Source organism: Falco rusticolus, chromosome 6 (assembly GCF_015220075.1).
Source record: "Falco rusticolus isolate bFalRus1 chromosome 6, bFalRus1.pri, whole genome shotgun sequence".
In the NCBI taxonomy this organism is placed as follows: Eukaryota; Metazoa; Chordata; class Aves; order Falconiformes; family Falconidae; genus Falco; species Falco rusticolus.
Genome location: NC_051192.1, coordinates 26,133,885 through 26,155,295, shown reverse-complemented (window position 1 = coordinate 26,155,295; position 21,411 = coordinate 26,133,885). Strand labels below are relative to the sequence as shown.

General features: G+C 43.0%; 1 protein-coding gene across 2 annotated transcripts; it reads right to left on the bottom strand.

The window, feature by feature from the left end:
• Positions 1-1,500: 1,500 nt before the first annotated feature.
• Positions 1,501-20,249, bottom strand: AMD1 (adenosylmethionine decarboxylase 1). 2 transcript variants are annotated; one of them, XM_037391210.1, is made up of 9 exons: positions 11,775-13,276; positions 9,344-9,430; positions 7,699-7,825; positions 7,087-7,189; positions 6,212-6,254; positions 5,970-6,114; positions 4,856-4,948; positions 4,617-4,772; positions 1,501-3,667 (listed from the first exon to the last, which is right to left on the bottom strand). In XM_037391210.1, exons 3-9 carry the CDS (start codon positions 7,813-7,815, stop codon positions 3,527-3,529), a joined length of 798 nt encoding a protein of 265 aa, XP_037247107.1. In that variant the 5' UTR covers positions 7,816-7,825; positions 9,344-9,430; positions 11,775-13,276; the 3' UTR covers positions 1,501-3,526. The 2 variants fall into 2 exon arrangements, with proteins under 2 accessions (XP_037247107.1, XP_037247106.1); XM_037391209.1 differs by lacking the exon at positions 11,775-13,276 and adding an exon at positions 19,725-20,249 and having other exon boundaries at positions 1,510-3,667.
• Between the last annotated feature and the right edge of the window lie 1,162 nt (positions 20,250-21,411).

The following is a 21,411-nucleotide window of genomic DNA, read 5'->3' as shown; positions in this document are numbered from 1 at the left end:
GCATACAGGGATAAACCAGAATTCAGTTTTAGAACTGCTAAACCGAACAGGTGACCCAGCACCACAGGAAAAAAAAACCAAAAAAACCCAAACAACACAACCCTGATACATTCAGTGCATTCTCCTGAAACTCAGTCTTTTCACCAAGACAGTCTCCTCTCAGTCAGCACAGGTCTTTGTTGATAGCAGTAAAGCTTGTGGAGTGAGATGTGCTCCCTGTACTACAGATGGCATCAAAATACAGACTATTAAAGCTGGACCTCAAACACCTACAAGACTGGATCTACTGTCAGATTAATCCCATCCGGAAAAAGCCCTTCCTACCCCTTTACAGCAGTTACTTCCACTGATTTATTCACAGAAATTAAGTGGACATGTGAACCTGCAGACAGTTACATTTCCTTCACAAGTTTATGAAAAAAATATTTAACACAGCTGATGATTACAGCAAGCTTTGCATTTCTCTTGCTATAATTGATAGAATTATGTAGATACTGACATGAGAAATTAGATGGTATCAGCACCATTTGCAAGAGAAGGGCTAGTGTAAAGGAGTGTTACTGACAAATACTCCTGAGGTGAAAAGCGTGAAGATGACAAGTAATCTTACAAGAAACCTGCTAACTTCAGGCAAACTGGGTTAAAATAGAAGATTAAGATGAATCTTCAGTTTTGTGGAGGTCAGTCTAGAAAGCAGTTCTTCAGAGGTAGGTTACTGCTAACTTGTCATATCCAAGATTGTCAGACAGGATCTCTTGATGCTGTAAGCTGAAATTTCTTCTTTTCATGGAAGACTCTGGTGTTTTCAGTGTTGAAGTACTTCACGTAACTGAAAGATCCTATTTAATATCCAAAACACAATCGGAAGGGTCTAGCATCACATAATAGGTTCTGGGTGACTAACAACACCTTTATGTAGACATGTATGATTTAAAGGTATTAGGCCTTCAACACTAAACACAAGTTTTTCCTACTTTGGTGACATCACCATTATTACTAGGGCTTTGGAGGTATGGTGAAACTGCAGCCATTATTCCTGTAGGACTGATCACATGGAATTGTGGAAGTTCCAATTATGTTGGTTACAATTATGTTGGCATCCACTTAGCACTGACATTCCTAGCCACTAATTTTTGGTCTAGTTCACTATCCAGATTAGGTACATGCCTACTTTATCTTAAGAGACAAACTTCACCCTGAAGCCTCAGTCTAAGCTTAAGTAGCATAAATGTATGCTAGGAGCAGAAGAAGTAGGAATTGTTTTAATTCAGGGAAATATTTGAAATTATTGAAATAAAAATACAAGTTAAGATGACAGCAAATCTCTGATTGTTAGCTGTTAAGAACAGCTATTATTTTCATTTTTCTTCCTTTAACATGCCGTCTCATTTTAAACTAGCAACACATTAACAGTTGAGATGGACCCCCTACAAGGACAAAGTAGATTTCAGAAGTAAACCAGCTGGTACCAAAAGCATGAAGGGTAGAATTGCTGCATCATCACTACAAACAATTTAAGCGAACTTTTATTGAAGCATTAAGTTGTGGTACAGATATTTTTAAATGATCAAAGTCTAACACCACAGAAGTTATTATAAACACCATACTCCCCCCCATCCTGATCACCCTAGATAGTTCAGTAATCCATTCAACACCTTTCATTTTTATAGCCAAGGCTTATGCTTCTGTTTGTAAGATGTGTATTTCAGTATTACTTGAAAAGGGATCTTCAGTCTACTTTAAGGACCTCAAGCCAACAAACATCACGTCAGCTGGGACAATGTTTAAGCACAAAAAAACCCCACTGGAATATTGGTCCTCAATATTAACACCAAAAAGCATTAGTGCCATTTACAGCATGTAATTGGTAACACTGGTAAAGAACATCAACAATATGCTTAAAAGAAAAAAACAAAAAAAATCAAAGTGTTGCAACCACTTGATTTCTAACCAAGCAGACTTTAGTTTAGAAGCACTGAAAAAGTGCTTCATTTATAAATACGGAAGGAACAAAAAAACACTGCGTCAAACCAGTAAGTCAAAACATTGCAAGGACAAAGGAGGGGGGAAGATAATCTCAATTTTCTAGTTAACATGCTGGTCTCACAGCTGTTAGAACCCCAGTATTTGCAAACATAGCGGAAAGTGTGCCAGCTCTGTAAAGCCTGCATTTTAGTCAATACCCATTAAAGCGACTTTGATTAACACACTTATTCATGCTCTGTGAATAGCATTCTACTTCACTTCTGCCCAGGTGTCCCAGACAGTTCTTGTTCTATGCCTTCACTTAATGCCCTCAAGTCACAGTAAGAGGAACCACCTTAGTAATTAGGAGGAAAAAACAGATGAAGTCACAACACTCAAATACAACATAAGTCACATGCACAACAATGTCACAGGACTGTCACAAGATAGAGGCATTAACTTTGCTTGGAACAACAAAATGAAGCGACACTGGATCAATTTAGAAGCATTCTTTACAGTTAAGAAGTGGTAGGTCATCGGTTTTACTGAGAGTAATCCAAACCAATCACACCCAGACTGGCAAATTCCACTCCTTCACTAGATCTACCTGCCAGTGCTCCAGAGCACCAGCTTCTTCGTCTGACATAATTGGTGATTAGGAAGATGTTTGGTGCTAATATGGACTTGCACTTTGCAAGGCTGTCACATACCTATGCCAAAGCACTTGCATCCTGACTCAGCTCTTCCCTGTCAAGTCTTCGACCTTCTTCAAGTTCTGCCATTGTGTAGCACTGTGACAGCTTAGGGATGCCAACAGATAAATGAGCACTAAGGCAAGATGAAACTTAACCTGTTAGTACCAATACCAAAGTTTCTAGAGGTGAAAGACCAATGCATTAGCCCAGTCCTACAGTATAACTGAGCAAATTCCTATAAGATTTATTAGAGCATGAAACGTCAGTCTGATTTAAAAATAAATCAACCACCACCTGTAGTAGCAAAATAATTTGTAACTGTTGTAAGAACTTTCTCCAAACATGAAAGTGTTAATTAGAAATGTTTTCATTAGAAATCATAAAAGTCTGTCAGAAACTGTTTTAGACTGAAATCACAACATAGATGAAAAAACGAGCAACAATTTAAAAAGAGAACTGTCCCCAGCAAGTAGGTTGAGGGCTCAAGTCTAATGAGGACGAAAGCCCTGTCTGTGGGGAATTTTTGGTGATACCTGGAGAAAAACTATACTGTGTGTAATTCTACCGGAATCATTTTTACAAGTGTTGTAAAGTTTCATACAGTAAGATTTTTCTACATGCACTTCAATTTCACAGCAAGAGTGGCATAGAGTACCTAAACACAGAAGAGAGCATTCATGCAAGATATCTAACTCCTTGATATAATAATGCATACAATTCAAAATGGTTATACTATGATTACACCTAGGGCTTTCCACAACTATAAGGTGGTGGGAGTGGAAAGCATGGCCCCCTGAATCATTAACTAAAAAGCAACCACCACCTTCTATATGGCATTTCTTTTTGCGTTTTTTCTTCATGCTTAATCAACTGTGCTGTTGCTGGCGATTTTTTGTAAAACTGGTAAATACAAAATTATAATCACTGAATTGGGCAATCTGGTGGTCAAGACGTTTAAACCCTTCTATCTTCTGGGCAGAAGAAAACACTGTACGACATTTAGAGCTCTAGAAAACAAAAAAGTGAAAGTTATTTTTAAAATCAGCATTTAGAGATGGAGTAGCACAATACTTATGTGTGGTTCTTGTGATACTGTTACCAACGTGCTTCAAACCCATGCCTGACAGTGCTGCAGGAAGTTTCAATCCCAAGCAACAATTCTGCTCCCTATGTACAGTACTGCTTTTCTATGCAACATTATGGGTGACTGAGCACCTTTCCTATGAGGACAGGCTGGCAAGTCTGAGGGCTGTTCAGCCTGGAGAAGGCTCCCAGGGAGACCTTACTGCAGCCTTTCAATACTTAAAGGGGGCCTATAAGAAAGATGAGGACAAACTTTTTAGCAGGGTCTGTTGCAATAGGAAGAGAGGTAATTGTTTTAAACTAAAAGAGGGTACATTCAGGCTGGATAGAAGGAAGTTTTGGTGGTTTTTTTTTCTTACAACAAGGGTGATCAAACACTGGAACAGGTTCCCCAGAGGTGGTACATGCCCCATCCATGGTCAGGTTGGACAGGGCTCTAAGCAAACTGACCTAAGTGAGGATGTGCCCGCTCATTGCAGGGGGGCTGGACCAGATGACCTTTTAAAAGGTCCCTTCCAACTTAAACCATTCTATGATTTGCTGGCAGCACCACCATTAACCACAGCACTTCAACTAACAGCTGCAGCCAAATCCAGAAAAATGCAAAAGCAATTTATGCCTACACTGCAGTGCAGAGGAAGCCGTTAGAATACTGAGACTGGGCTGCCTTACCACAGTATTTCCTAAGTTTTCTGGAGATCAAGATTTAGTACAAGCCAAGGTAATACTGAGGAATATTTTACTTCCAAAGCAGCTACCATCCAAACAAGAGGCAGTCAGGAAACTAATGCTCCAGTAAACAAATTCTAGCCTTGCTTTTGTTTGCATCTATATGCATTTCAGAGGCTAACAAGCTAATGAAGGAAAACTCACCTGATTAACAAAGAGGGTTGTCACAAATTTTCCTGGCTTGAAAACCTCTACAACTTTTCTAATCAGGTCATCATAAGAGGTCTGACTTATGTTTGTTTCAAAACTAACATAAGAAAACTCTGGTTCTGGAGTGATGTGAATAGTCCAGTAAGTTCCCTGAAAAAAAATTAAGCTTATTACTACCACCAAATAATTACTATTTTATTTTAACATTAATTATCAGTAAGTGTAAAACTTACATCCGATTTCATCCCATTCATTGAATACCCACAAGGATTGAACATTGTAGCATCAATAACAGAACCTGGTATCAGGTCACGAATTCCACTCATCTGAAATTAAAATAGAAAAAGTTAAAATTACACCACTCAGTTTATCATTCATCCTTACACTTGTTTACATTTAACTCTGGCAGAATGAACACCAATTTAGGTGACAGAACACCAAAATTATCCCTATAATAAGTCAGTTTGATAATCTGTACCACTGTAGATGAGCTCGCTTTTGCAACCTCTCACTTATGCAGTCACTAAGCACTAAGTTGCCATGTAGATACACCACCTCTTACAGAACCCAGTTGCATACCTCCAAGACAAAGGAACAGCTAAAAATCTAAAACAATTTTTTTCTGCAAGCAAAATGTACAACAGAGCTCCTGTTCAACCAGTATCTACAAAGTGAAGGCTGTTTACATTTACTCAAGTGAGAATACACTTCTTTGTACTCAAGAGTGAAGTGCAATCCCAAGCACTCTCATTTCCCACATGGTACTTGAGCTACAGTCAAATCTCAATAGCAAATACAGTATGCTAATCAAGCCAGATGAAGTCACTGTACTTGCCAGAGAAACATGGTCATGTCACAGGACTTCCCCATTTGTAAAAAGGAGGCAAAACCATCAAGTTATACTTACACATTAAATCTCACCCCCACCCCTCCCAACTATCCAAATGGCTCCGTGATTTAACCTTAATTTTGGTACCTAGATTCCCTTGGCATTCATTATCTTCACTGTAAGTCTTACTCCTCACAATCTCCATCCTTTATTGGAAGTTTCTGAATTGTGGGTTTATTCCTATTCCTCAAATTTTCAGAAGATAAGCTTCCAATCACTCAAAACAATGCAAACTGCTCCTTTCAACAGATTAAAGCAGGAGCACTGAAAATGTGAAGTTACATTCCTGAAAACATTCTGGAGTGAAATCCATTTTACCCCCCAAACATTAACTTGACATTTTCTATGAGATCTTTCCTACCACAAAATAAACCTTGTTGTATTAAGAGGTAGAGTGAAGAATTTTGTTGCCCAATTTCCACCATTCCCCAGAATGCTTAGTTCTCAAGCAAACATACACGAGTGACATCATTTGCAGTAACACCATCTTTCATGTAGAACTGGTCCATAACTACTGGGTCAAGCTCACTCATCAGAATTTCCAGTGTCTGATCAGGCTGATTGGATATCCGACTCTCTGGGAAATCCAGGGTGTACAGGTACCTATATAAGATATAAATAATATAAGTAATAAATATTAGTAGCACCAAGTTCAGTTCTACTGCAAGCCCCAAAGACTTCTAAGTCTTCACATACATACCAGCAATCAGAATTCATACGCCCCATGCAATAAGCTGCTCCATCTAGACAACACAGAAAGTCTCCAGTTAATGTAAAAAATTAGCTTCATCCTATAATTTTACAATAGCAGAAGTCTTTCAAAGAATACTAAAAGGTTCACTGATACAAATCAGCATCTGTATCAAATAACCACACATTTAACTTCAGGAATGTAAAACAAATAATCAGAAAAACCAGCTCCTTCAGTCTGTGGACTAGACACTCCAGTTCAGAGCCTACTAACAAGCAATTCAGATTACAGCTTTACCTATGCACGGACAGAAGCCCTGGTACGCTTAAGCATCTACTTAATAAATTAATGATTAGCCTTTATTTTCAAATAACTTGGGTAAGTACTACAGCTTCATGCTCCTTCAAAAAACTTTTCTGCCAGCCGTTAAAAGTTCAATGTTATTCTTGTAAGTTTTAGACTTTGAAATGCTTAAAATAGATCTTTAGTGGAGGGACTTTCCCAAGAACGCTTATGTTCAGTGTGTTAGTTACCTTAAATTACTATTCTACCTTTCTAATGAGGCTTTTGGGGTTAAGAGCTGGATTCTGCAGACTGACTTACTACACTCCATTTGTAAGTCTGAAGATGACCACAGTTAAGACAAGGTGCTAAAGTATGACTTACCAAAATTAAATTTTAAATCAGTGTCAGAAATCAAGGTAAGTATCTGTAGCTTTTGGTTTTTACACAGTCAAGAGCTTGTGCTGGCTGCAGAACTGCAAAGACTGCTGAATGAACGGCCTGGCAGCCTGTGCCTGTCTGTACTGTACTGCTTGTCCCTTCTCACTTCACATCAATGCTTCACAGAAGCTATGCAACTTTGTTTAAGTTCATGAACTTACTTGGGAAAATTTCATTAAGAAACTCTACTTCTTCCTGGAAATTCCTATGTGGGTACTCCTGGTGGGAAGGCTTCATGAAATTCTTACGTGAATAAAAGAAGCTCTGAAAAAAAAGGTGCATCTTAGATATTGGATATATCCATCCACCTTGAATCAAAAAAAAAAATCTAGATAAATGGAAGTATTATTATAGGCTTTCACAGGACCCAAGTTGCCATTGTCAAGTCACTGCTACCTGTACTTCCATTTCAGAGGCATATGGTTATTCTTATCTTAATTTGTAAGCTACAGGATACAGCTCACTTCAAATTTGTTTTCCACAAGAAAATATCAGTGACTTCAGCACTGACAACACAGGCATGAAGGTCTTTCACCCTTCAAGAACCTTAACTCAAGACAAAAGCACTTTCAAGTTGGCATCCTTTAAGAGGCAAATAGAAGGCTAACTCCTACAGCAGAGCAAGGTATCTTGTATTACAGTTTTCCCATTACGGGAAGTTTATGTAAATAGAAAAGATGTTTCAGAATATTTAATAAAATCAGTGAGTCTGAAGTATCAGTAAAAAGCTTTTTGTACGTTCTAAGGAAGATAGAGAATTTTTGACATCTTACCTGAATTGAGTCAAACCCACTGTACTCCCTAGCAAGCTCCAACAGGGGAACCAGTGCTTGCAGTAAGAGGGTGGTACCACACGTCTTCAAAATGAAACGTCTCTTGGAGACAAACATGCTACTCTCACTGAAAAAAAAAAAAGTGTTAAAAATATAGTAAGTGCTTTATATGAAACAAGCCAGAACATAACTGTTAGATCTTGGTTCTTATCCCAACCAAACGGCATTACTGTGAGTTAACATCCAGCATATGATACATAAACATGCTTGGCAAATGGGTCAAAACCAGTAAGTTTCAGTTAACATTTGAGAGCTGTTATGACCTCCCAAACCAAATATCTGCTGGAAGCATGATATTACACAGCTACGACGCTACAGAGAAAGAGGTACTACATGCATTACATATCCTCAGTCTTAGAGAAATACAAACATGCTGTGAAGTGGGTACACAACATAGACATACAATTTCTTAACCCAGACACAGGACAGGGTCAAACTTGAAATCTGACTCTCAGCTGAAATGAACTCTATGAGAAAGTGAACTCAAAAAAGGCAAAAGCTTTAGCTAAATTGGCTGGGTGTATATTCTAGGAAAACTGGCTACTAGGAAGTGGTAAATCAGCACCTGTCCACAGGAACAGGAAGCCTCATGAGGAGAGTACACACACAGCTATACACTATGCCTTACACAAGATGCAGAAATTAACTATACATAAACTGTGAAGTCAGATACTTAACTACAATCCCACTGAACTGGAGAAAAGCATGGATACTACATCCAGAACACTTCAAACATGCATCACAAGTATCTTCTCACCAAGTAACTGAATAATGAGAATAAAAGTCTAACTTAATTCACTCACTCTGTCTGGAATGCTGTTTAAGAATTCAAAGTCAAGGTTAGACTTCATCCAGTATAGTTGTAACTAGTTAAATTCTCTTCAGGATTTTGTTTTACATATACTAAGCTCATGGAAACAAGACTTCAGCACCTTTTGACTAGCTTGCTCTTAGCCCAACCTTGCCCTCAAGGCAGCCTTTAAGAGCACAAATGCTTCAGGTTTTGTAATCTGAAGTAAGGCAGAGAATGTCAATGTGTCTATAAAGTTCACGTAGAAAAAGCAGGAAACTATTTTGCAAGATGAAAACCATGGCAAAAGTAGCATCCTTCTAGCTGCTGTGCAACAAAAATTCCAAGATGTCAGGGAAGCTGCACTTTTGCAGCCAAGCTAAGGACATCTGAAAGTTGTTCCACTTGATTGCATTAACTGGAGTTAAAGCCGATCTACTGATAAAGTTTTTACTGATCTAGAAGTGACACCTACATGGACTATTTTGCTGAAGTAATCCTAAACCTCTTAACTGGTGAGACATTTACTGCCAAAAAAAAATCTGTGATCAGGTGCAGAAACACCACAGCTCCTTTATCATTTTAGTTGAAGAAAAAAGGCAAACACTGATAACTACAAAGACAGACATTCCCACTACTGAAGAGAAACATGGCATTACTGTAATTAGCAAACCTCTGCAAGTTTTAGTCAGATCCACAGCAGGATCCTAAACCAAGATCTCAGCCAAGTGGATCCCTGATAACAGCTTGAACTTTTGACCTCCTGGAGACTGAAACAATAAGCTAGTGGCTTACCTGAGTACATAAGCTTCCTGCTTGTCAGTTTTTGTCACACTTATGATCAAACAATGCACATTCTCCAGAAGTTTGTCCCACTCAATCCTGTGAAGAAATTATAGAAGAGCACAAACAACATGTTAAACTGAAGCTTTCTGGAACCCTGGGTAAAAAGTACAGCCCAAACAAGACCATAGCTCTTGCCTTCAGTTGCTGGATCTGAGCGCACAAAAGGAGAAGACTTTAATATAGGAACCGTCTCCCACAATACTGTAATATCCAATTCTTAGCTCTTAATAGCTAAGCATTCCTCAAGATCTGTTCGTGTAATCTTCTGCATGAGGACAATTGTCAAGCAGCAACCCCAAGCTTCTAAAGCTTCTAACTAGGCAGATGAAGATAACCTTAAGTCCTGCATCCCACATGCACCAATATAAATTTTATTATGACTGAAGGTATGATGTAGGTTGATTCTCTATTTGCTTCAGTCACAGTAGTTATTGGCAACTACAAGAGTAATAAGCCAGCAAGTTAACATGTTTTATTTGTCCAGATTAGAGTCAAGTTCATAATTTAATTGAAAACCAGTCCTAAAAACTAATACATCTCAATGACCTGAATTCCTCATTTTTCAATCAGGATCGCAGGATTCCTTCTACCTCTAGAAGATACGGAAGACTTGTAACAAGTACTTTGGAATATTACACTTACAAAAAATTAACTAAACTATTTGCATATACACTGCTAGATTTCAGTATAGTGGTAAAGTCTAGCATTTCAATTCTTTACTGTCATTACTCATCCTACAAGGAATTTTATTAAGAAACTAGAAAAAAAGAGCTTATATTAATCCTCAAAACTTCCAAGCACTCTTAAGAAATGGCAGACTTTACTTTCATTGTCACTTCAGTCTTTTGTCTACACCAGATTAGTAGAACACAGTCAAATTTGTTAGAGCAGGCAGAAAGAGCTTCCTCAAGCTGCAAAGTCACAAGACTGCCAGCTGCTCTACTTCTCCCATCCCTGCCTTCCCACGACATACCCCACCTGCAGGTTTGTGCTGGCTCTTGCGCTCAGATCTGTCCAACTAAGAAATTTACTAACCCAGCATAAAACTAACCTGCCCATCAGTAGAGCTGGAACAACCAGTTGCAGCCAGAGGCATGAAAAAAGCAATTTTTTCATCCCCAAGCAAGGTATTAGATTGGCTCAGCTGCCTATGTAACTGTCAGCCTAATCCATCCTCAGGAGTCTGACCTCTCTCCCTTTATTGACACTGCAAAAGCTCTACAGCTCTAGGTCAGGGCAGAGCACTCACTGTAACTCTACCGGCAGGGCTACTCCAGCAGCCACCAACCCCTCCGCTTAGAAAACTGGCTGGTTTGCAAAGTTGGAAGTTTTTAGATTCTGTTGTACATGCAACTAGAACACTGAGACGTCCTTTGCCTCCAAACACCCAGCAAATAAATGCCTTCATTTCTCTCACCTGAGAATGCCTCCTTGAAACTCCACTATCTTTCCTATTAAACACTGAGTATTTTCCCTTTTAAAGCATGTATTACACTAAAGCAGTGTATTTATACAGGAGTCAACCAGAATATACTTAGACACATGCCATAGCCTCCTTTTAGATGAGACTAAAGCTATTAAAAACAAGATTAATAGAATCCTATGTATCTTGAAATCCCTCATAATTAAGTACCCATCTGAACAAGTTTATGAACTCTTTGATATAACTGGAAACTTAAAAATCAAAGCGAGGTTTTCCCTACTGACCATTAGTGAATCTTGATGAAATACATTTCTGCAGCTACAGACATGACAGCACAGACCACTCAAATCTGCATGTCAAATTAAAGAAGTTTGTTTTACTGCTCAGATAAGAGTCCCACACATCTATTCAGCTCTAAACTTACATCATTGACTAGGTTTAGCTCTGTTCCCAATACTCAGGTTTACATGAAAATGCAAGTGTCTGCTCATCTTTGAAAAACCTGGTAAATGCAGAGAGCATAACTGTGTATCCTGTTATTTTAGATAATGTTTTAAACACTCCTAGACAATCACAGTTTTGCTGAGAAGGGGACTGAACGATTTAGTTTTCTCTGGAAGCTACAGCACACCTGCACAAATTTGCCAGCCTTACTATCTTCCCTCTAATATCCTATTACACTCTTTTCCTGTAAATTGAACCAGGTAATGTGTTAACTTGTTCAAATCACTCTGGTACCACTACTGATTTTGTCTGCCATTAAAGAAACAACCAGCATCTGACACAGCACTTACGAAAGCAGAGGTAAAATTCCCTTACGCTGCCTGATGCTGAGCTGCAGTAACCCCATTTGCACATTACTACAAATCTGATTTTGCACTTGTCTAAGTATTAAAGGGTATGTAACTATCTTAGGATTCACGGGAGCATAGGTCTCAGCCTTCACAAGCTTCTTACCTGGTCAGACAGTCAAAACCTCAACTTTACGTAGACAAGTGAGAATTTTCTTTGGTAGTACAGTTCTGTGCAGGCATTTCAGGAAAACTGCTCATTTTCTTTTCAATCACATAGAGGAAGATGTAACAATTTTGGTGTTCAAGCAGTCTAACAATGAAGGTTAAAACTTTGCTCAATTCTTCACTATGCCACTGCAGAAATGTAGCTAAGCATATGCTAAGTGTTCACGCATTCAACCTTTACAGGAACACAGGGTAAGTTCACCATTTCATCTGAATACAGTAGCACTAAGGAAAAAAACCTACATGTTGAGAAATATACAAGATGTCAGGCTTGATCCAGAAGCATACATAAACCAGACTGACATAAGGTTGCAACATCCAGGATCAGACTTTGCCACATTGGGGAGAAGGTTTGGACAGATACTGGCCTGTATCTATATGCATTTTTAAGTAGCACAGAAAACTACAGAAAGGCTGCTAACATGCTGGATTTAGTCTCTATATAATCTATTTAAGCAAGATGACCTTAGTATTTGACATTTTCCATTGTTTAAAGCACAGCTAAGGAGGAACATCTGGGACTACTTTGTACCAAGCAGACCGAGTTCACTAGAAGTCTAGTTCTTGCATTTCTTCCTTTAATCTGTATAATTATTTAAGTGTTACTAGTTAGAGTCAAGCAATGTCCACCCACATTTACTGTGGAAACAAAAATTCACCTTAAAAAGTATTTCATGGTTATCTAGTACATGTTTTGCAGCTAATCCCATTTTGGTTTTGGCAAGTAAAAATCCTCCAAGTCAGTAACCATGAAATACTGGAAAACATTATTTCATAACTGAGGTGAAGTTTTACCTGGGAAGTAAAGCCTCCACTGAAAAGGCAAAACCAAGACACCAGTTCCAATAAAACAACTACTTCCTAATTATTTCCTGTAAGCCAGGTATCAGGACAATCCCAAACTCTTTGCAAACAGCTTTCCTATACTCAAGCCAAGCATACTAGAATATGATGCATGAGAATCATTGGTGAGCCAAGTAGTTCTGTAGCAGACATGCATCCATTGGAACTCCAGACTGAAAAAGCATGAGACCAACTCCTTGCTGTTACGTAGGCTTATTGCCCACTTCACTCCAAAGCTGTAAGTTCCTGTTTCTGAAATTTCAAGTTAACTGCCACCTAATGAAAAATTACATTTCTCCAATGGGCAAGCACCATGCCCATCTTAAATGGTTACACATGCTCAGAGAACACCAAATAAAAACAGAATAAATCTATGCAAGTGTGAAAAACTGTCCATGTTTGAATGGTAGAAAGCTACTTGTTCTATACTTGACTAGGAGAATGTGCAAAAAGAAAATACCAAGTTTAGCAATCTACTCCTATACTGCAATGTTTAGTGCCTTATGAACTCTGACTTGTTACCAGAGTGCAAGTGACTTCCATTCAAACTGCCACCCAGCTATGTCAGTATGGTAAACCTATCAGAACTGAGAGGCATTTTAATTTATTTTCAGGAAGTACACTTACACTGTGTAATGAAATGAACAGTCAACAGTTCTCAACCAAGTTCCAGACCATCACATTTGCTCCTCTATTTCCTACTTCTGAAAGAGTAAGCAATGAATCAAGTTTTCCTTGCCAATTAAAACTACATTTCTGAATGCAAGTTACTGCTCTGTTCTGAGCCTTTACCTTCAGGGGTAAACCAAGTTCTTAACACAGGAGTCAAGCACCCCAAGCAGTAGCACAACACTGCTGCTTCAGGCCCACTGGGAAGGGGTAATAAGAATTTAGAGACTGGGAACTACATCAACAACTCAGTTCCTACTGGCAATTAACAGCCTCCAGAAGCATCCCATCTCACCATCCCAGTAACTGTACCTTGCTAATACCACCACCACTGGGAGGAAGAGATGTTTTGCAATGGGGCTGCAACTCTTAAGAAATACACCCTATGGAACTACTAAAGACAGCTTAAACTGTATACATACTCTTGCACAGCTCTTCATTAAAACAGAAGAGCCGACAAGTCTGCAGTGAAGTAGTAACAATCCTTATCTTGTACTTTCTGTAAGACCTTGTTTTAAAAATCAAGCATTCAACTGCAGAACACTTTTATTCCTTCACCTGTTACCTACCAGGTGCTTTTTTTAGGAGCCAATAGATACAACAGTTACCTCATCAGCAAGCTACAGTTAAGTAGGTACATTCCTGCCAATACCATGATCCAGTATGGTCAAACTTATGTCTTGTCTAAACTGCCTACACCAAGATGTAGCCGAGGGGCACCAAAGCTGGTGAAATACGAGTATCTGCAGCACTGCAACAGTAGTTTCAAGCATCCTGAAACAGGCAGATACAGTACAGACCAAATACACAGAAATCACAAGCTTTTTAAAGCATCTACTAGCAGGCTATTTCTCTACAGACAGCTGCATGTGAATTATTTATTAGAGTTCTAACTTGGTTTATAAATTGCTGTTTAAGATTGATTATCTTGAACTATGTTCACACCCTGAGTTCAGGTACTGGCAACTCGGTATTTTTACTTCAGCAGTATCTGTGGAGTGCACAAACCCCACACACCCTCTATATGCTCTCAACATAGATATACAGAAAGACTGCCTGCCATCTCCCTTATCTTAAACTTAAGAAACTCTCCAGGGTCATGAACTTAATCTTGAATTAAAGACAGGCACCGGAATAGAAAATTGCAGCCACATAAAGTGATGCTGAACAGTACTCCTCACAAAATACTTCTTACCTAGAAAGTGTTTAGCCAGCTACTAAAGAAGATCACACCAAAATATTTCAGCAACAGCACAAAGATAGCCACTGACAGTGCTTTAAAGGTTGCATATTTCTCCCGGGGCAGGCCTTTATCATTATTGCAGTTACAACAGTATACATGGACTGGCAACTCCATCCTTTACATCCAAAGCTATTCAGCGTCTCAAAGGAGAACACATACCTGCCACCCAAGGTGTTTAAGAAAACATGAGCCCCAAAGAGGTACATCATGGCTTCACCAAGACTTACAGGCAACATTCAGGGCAAGTCTGAGTGTAACCTTCTCCAAAAGGAACACGCTGTAAGGCAGCAATTATCTACCGTAAGCCTCAAATCTTCCTCTTCTCCTGGGCAAGTCAACAGTCACTAATAAAGCCCTTCTCGGAATATACCAGTAGCTACGTATTTTTTTTTTTTTTTTTTTTAATCGGATGCTCGATCGAGTCTCACGCTAAGTGACCAGATCTTTGACAGGACGTGACTAATCAAACTCTTTAGCAGTTTCAGTGGTAAGGCAGGAAGATATCAAGAAGCTTTCAACACATACTAACTTCCTGCAAGCAGCATCACAACCAGGAACAGTGTGTAGAAGGGCTTGCTTCCTTTGTGTGAAGCCATTCTTTACAGTTCAGAGGTACAAGCAAACATTTTACCTGTCATTTTGAACTTACTTGCTAAAATCCAGTTTATGAATACCACTTCTGAAGAGGGAAGACTGCATTCTTGCATAAAGTTCTCCAGATTACACTTCTTCTCCATGTAACACTCAGCAAGTACCAAGTGACAGAAGCCCCCTATCCTGGCACAGTCCTGCCTACCCTGCCTTCTCCCCAGTCTCCACACAGAGTAATGTTTGTGAACTCTACACGGTTGTTCCAGAGCACTGCAGGAGCAAGAGTAGAATGGGGCTCACTGACCAGCCTCCCTGTACCTTCACTGTTTTGATAAAACAGTCAGGTAACACTGCCACAATCCTAAGGACTGGGGGAAGGGGTAGAGGTGCAACAGCACTGCAGCAGTGAGTTGAGTCAGGCTATAGGGTGCAGCACAACACAAGTATTTACAGGACTCCCATCAGATGCATGACTGTATTGGTGCTTAGAGATTTTCATGTAGCACAGGATGAGAACCTCAGCTCACCCTGTACTGCTTACTACAGCACTGGTTTTTCTCTAGTTTCTTGCTTGCCCACATGGTTTAGACGAGTAGGAAGCACATTAAAGGTCCATAAACAAGCTTATTTCAGACCTTTCTTCAGGGTTCAATGCTTGAGATAGACTTGTTTAATATTTGCATCATTAGCCCGCATTTCAAACTCCTGTACATTCAACATCATAAGCCTTGAGATGTGAAATGCATAGTTGCACATCATCTGAAGGAATAACCAGCTTATTTTACTGTGGGGACACCAAATATGCTACTCATCACAACTCTAGGGCTGGCAGCATCATGTTTGCAGCAAACCTGCCTTATTTTACACATCCTTTAAGGCTATTTTTTATAAAGTTCGCTTTACAAAGCATAGTGAGAACAAGTACTACAGTTAAAGCAAATTATTTCAAGACCACAAAAATGTTCATTCCACTTTAGAATACGAGTAAGGTAGGCACCTTCAGATGCTTGCCATTATGTCAACCACAAGACCTGTTCCCCCCCAAATCTTAAAAGCAAAGTAAAGCCCATGTTCAATACTTGAATCTTTTAGTTGGGACCTTTACTGAATGTATTAGAACAGTAAGTATAGGTATCTTCTGTACTATTTCAGACCTATCTGAATTCTTCTCTAGAAAGCAGGCTTGCCCATAGGAGGAAAAAAATGGAAAAAGTTTAATTGCATTAGTTGACTAACTTTTTTCCTATTTTTTTTTGTTGGTGATCTCCAGCAAAGACTATAAAACATCTAATCCCTAGCAAGCACATGCAACATGCAAATTTTTAGCTCTGAACACCGGCTTAGTCATTCAGTAGATGAATGGCTCACATTTCACTACTAAGCAGGTGTTACAATACAAAAGGCAAGCTCAACTGGTTTGCAACTTGATTCTAATTTAGCTGTTGTTCTACAGTTTCAGCTTTGATTTCAAATTCTGTTCAACACAAACTAGTTTATTACATTACCTTTATAAAATTAGCATAATAGGATATATTCTGTTTCATTTGCATCCATCAACTGTAATAATTTAATTCCAACAATTTTCTAAAATGAATGTTCATAATACTTAATTTCATGCTAGCAACACACCAACACTGATAATTACTCCCGGACACAGGTTAACTGCAATTTTCAGTCACATCACAGCTTCCTACTGGAGAAGTACAAAGCTTCAACTAGCATCTTGTCTTAAGAGCCAATTAACACAAAGGCCTTCAAAGCTTGCTCAGCTTCAAAAGTGTTAAAGACCACATGTTCAACAGTTAACAGTTTTTATCTACTCTATTAAAACTTTACAGCCATATCTAAACCTTACAAAGGAACTGTCACAGTACCTGCCTTAACTGCATTAAATGCTTTTGAGCAGTTTTAAGAATTAAGTTTGCACTTTTGTAAACACAAATCTGAGCTCAAACAGAACACCAGAGACCATGAATGTGTCAGTGAGGAAAACATCTGCAGAATGCTTTTTTTAATTAGATCTGTATATTCCAACACCAGCATATTAGCAGTCAAGTGTTTTTGGAATCTTTCCATTTGAAGTCAAACACAACAGGAATCCTGAAGTGGCCTCATAACTCAGATCACATGCACATATCTCAACTAGGATTTGCAATAAGTCTTCCAGGATTGCCTGGATATTACCACAAGGTATCAATTTGTATAGGTATCTGCTACACCATTAAACCTCAAAGAAATGTATAACCGCATCTGATGATTTCCATGTTAAGCACATTATTCAAAAAGGGCCAAATAGCTTCAAGTCAAACACTTTCATGAGCAAACCACCTCATTACACCAACAGGTCAAAGGTAAACATGCATTCTGTAATACTTCTGGCATGGTAGAAACAAAGCTTCCACTACCCATGAGCTAGTGGTGTATACATATACACACATGCACACGCAGCACGGGCTACTTGTTACTTCAGGAAAGGCATTTACCGGCCCATTGGCAATTCAGATCTTTGCATAGCTAACTCTTCCAATATATACACACAGGAAACACCAAAAGAAAAGACTAATAGCATATGCTAAGTATGCCTTTGAACAGAAACACCACCGTTATTAACATATTCCAAACATTGAATACATCATGACAACCTCCCTGACCTAAGACCACTGGGTAACAGCGATACAAAAAGATCTGGATACTCTGAAAACACTGGATCCTCCAGCTACCATTCTGAAAAGTTAAAGTTCATCATACTGGTATTTAACTACCAACATAACTATAACCTTCAGATCTGCACTGTATAGTTGAAAAAAAGGCTTGCCTCAACTATGTCGGCTGATTACACCTACATATCAATCTTGTCATCTTTACCAACCCATATACAGTCCTGGGTCCATAAGCTGATCCTGCTTTGTGCTTCAAGCTCACAGCTACCGTTTCCCGACACTTCCAGGGCACTTGTGCCAGGACACAATTTTCTGGAGATGTACAGTTGGACCCACTATTGCAAATCACAAGTTCGGGCATTCCAGTCTTCCCAGACCATCTCCCTATAAAATACTGCACTGGTAATCTCCAGGAAAGACATTTCACACCCGCCTTGCCCGTGCAGGTTTCAGAGACGACCGGCGTGCCGGCAGGTGGCCATCAGCTACCGTGCCGCCTAACAAAGGGCGAGCAGGCACACCTCCGCGGCAGGAGGGGAGCTGCCCTCTCCCAGCGAGGCCCGGGCGCGGAACACGTGTGCGCAGGCGGCCGCGCAGGCCCCGGGCCCGCCCGCCTCCCGCCCCGGGTGGCAGCGAAAGAAGCGCCAGCACATTCCTCACATGCCCATTGGGTGACAGGCGCGGGCCCACCCCTCCGCGGCGCCCGGCGCTCATTGGCCTGAACTTGTCAATGGGGTGGGGGGTGGGGGGGAGGAAAAAAAAAAAGAAAAAGAAAAAGAAAAGAGGCAGCGCGAGCTGGGAGCGGAGCCAAGAGACTCACGTGTAAATCGTGGCTCCAGCCACACTTGTGGGGGAGGAGGGACACCCCCCCTCCCCGCCTCGCCACCGGGTGGGTTCCCGCGCACCGCTCGCTGCCGTCCCCGAGCGCCGCTGTGTGAGCCTGCCCAGCCACACGGTACCGGAGGTGGCGGCGAAACCGGCCATGTGAGGGAACCATCAATCCTCGTCGCGACAGCGAGAGGGATCTCCCCTGTCCTTCACGAACCGGGGATGCGATTCCTATTGCCCCACTCCCCGCAGCGCAGCACAGCCGGTCCCAACGGGCAGGTTCTCCGAGCCTTCCCATCCCGAGGCTGCCGGGGTCAGGAAGCCCCGCCGTGAAGGGACTTACCGCGGCTCCCCCCGCGAGCGTGGCCAGCCGCCACCGGCAGCCGCAGCGTGCGCGGAGCCTTGGTGCAGAGGGGTGGGCGCCGCTGCCATGCCCCCGGCCGCCAGCGGCACTGCGACACTCCACCAGCCGCCTCCAGCCGCAGGCACTCCCGGCCGGCGCGGCACACGCCCGGCTCCCCCCGCCACCACATGTTGCCAGCACGGACCGCACGGGGCTGCACGCGGTGGCGGCACGGAATGGCTTCCGCCCCCCCGGCACCGCCACCCGCCACCCCGCCCGCCCGGGACCAGGGGAAGCTCCCTGCTTCCGCGGGCCGGCGCCGCAGCCTTACAGGGCGGGGGGTCTCTGGAGGGCAACGGAAGGTCACCCCCTGCCCTCCCGCGGGTGCGGGGACGCTGCGCCGGCTGACGGGAGAGGCCAGTGCTGTCACCGAGGGAGGGGGGAAGGAGGCCGCCTGCCCGCCGCGCGCGGCCGTTGCCACCAACCGCTCTCCCGAGCCACCCCGGAACCAGCCCCCATCAGCGCTGCCGCCAGCCCGCGCACGGCCATTCCCCGGCCCCCGCCCCGCCCGCACTCTCGCCCGCCGCCTCCCACCCAGCGCCGCCACCGCCGCCACCACGCCCGGGCCCCGCGCGCGCCGGCCATCCACCGGCCCCTCCCGCCCGCTCAGGGCAGCGCTCCCGCCCGCCGCCTCCCCGGCCGTTAACGGACCTGGGTATGGTGCGAAGATCGCCGGACCCCTTGCTCTGGTGCGGCTCCTGCTGCGCGGGCTGCTGCCGGGCGAACCACACCTCCAGCAGCTTCTCGGTCCCTTCGAAGAAGTGTGCACCGTTCTCCTTCATGGTGAGACAACTCGGCAACCAACAACCACAGAAATTAACGACAACCAAACTACCGCCCCCGGCCGCTACCGTTCGCTGCTGCACGGGCCGCGCTGCCGCCGCCGGGTCCTAGTCCGTCCGGGCGCGTTTCACCTTCTAGGGAATTTGTTTAATATTAATTTACAGAAGAAAAAAAAAAAAGATTTTTTTTTTAAACCAGCGAAAACCACCCGGAGTGCGCGGCGGCAAATACGGCGTGAGCGTGTGTGAGAAGATTACAGTCCGAGCGGGGGTGCGGGCGGGCAGGCGATGCGGTTCAGTTCCTTGTAGTCCGTGTGTTCCCCTGTTACAGAGAAGAGCGTTGAGCGAGCGCTAGCTAATGTCGCCGGCCATACTGTGTAAGCGAGCGGTTAGTGCGCACGCAGCCCCTTTTATACCTCGCAGGTAACCGCATCACGTAGGATTGCGCTCGCCATTGGGTGGCCGCCGCTCGGGCCCGCCCTTCCCTGCTTCCTATAGGACGGCACTGACGCCTGTCAAGGCATATGCCGGTTCCTCTGGCCTACGCCCGCTGCAGCCCGTCCGCCCGCCCGCCGGGAGCGGGAGTGGGGATCGGGGAGCGCGGGCGGTGGCAGGGCTGGGGCAGCGCCCGGGGTCGGGCCGTACCGTGCCGTGCCGCGCCGCCCCGCCCCCGGGGGTCGCGGGGAAGCGCGGCCTGTGGTCGGTAGTGAGCGATCCGGCGGGGGGGGGGCGGGGTGGGGGTGCGAGAGGGAGCTGGGCTGAACATGGCCGAGCGACCACGGGGGAGCAAACTCCGACACAAGTACGCGCGCAGTAAAGAGCAAGCTCGGAGTAAAGCCCCTTCCCGGGCCCGCGCTGCAGCGCTCCCTCTGCCCCTAACGCTGCTTTCCCTCTGCGCCTCCTCAAGCGTGCATCGCTGCCTGGCAAAGAGGAGGCTTAGCGAGGCGTTCCAACGCAATTCTCGCTCCCCCCTTCCCTTCGAGGAGCTCTGTGTGTGTGACCGAGGAGTAAGAAGTTAGTTACACGTGTGTGGCAGGAGAAGCGAGTGCCTGGGGAGGGCATGTGTCTGCGGGCACCATACAGAAGGGGAGGCGACTGCCTGCTGGGAGGAGGGGGTGTATGTATGTGTGTAAATATGCGACTACCAGCGGTCTTTTTTATTATATCTAGAACAAATTGTTGCAGACTAACCAGCTTTCTGGTCGTTGAAAACATCTTTCATCGATACTATTCTATCTTATGGCCCAGAATTGCTGTATTCTTCCTAGTAAGGAAACCCTCACTGCAGACCAAATGACCAGAGAATCCTGTCTGCCCCAACGAGCTTACAGTACAAACCAGAGGACAAGCAGCAGCAGATGGCTGAGGACAGATGAATGAGTCCCTACCAGGAGACAGTGAGAGATAGTATCGGCCGACATAAGAGGCAGTGGGCCTGAGTGACTCATTGAGCCAGTGAGTCATTCCTGAGGCAGCTGGATGTGAATCATTCCTAGGTGGCTAGTTGCCACTGTATGCAGCCTTACTGCAGCCTTAATGCAACCATATAGAGGGAA

Excerpts from the sequence above, each read along its gene's own strand:
- AMD1 (XM_037391209.1), bottom strand. The coding sequence starts at position 19,855 with ATGAAGGAGAACGGTGCACACTTCTTCGAAGGGACCGAGAAGCTGCTG. Across the intron at positions 7,190-7,698 it reads GTGGGTTTGACTCAATTCAG|AGCTTCTTTTATTCACGTAA; the intron begins GTAAGATGTCAA and ends CTTTTTTTTCAG. Across the intron at positions 3,668-4,616 it reads CAACCCTCTTTGTTAATCAG|AGCTCTAAATGTCGTACAGT; the intron begins GTGAGTTTTCCT and ends TTTGTTTTCTAG.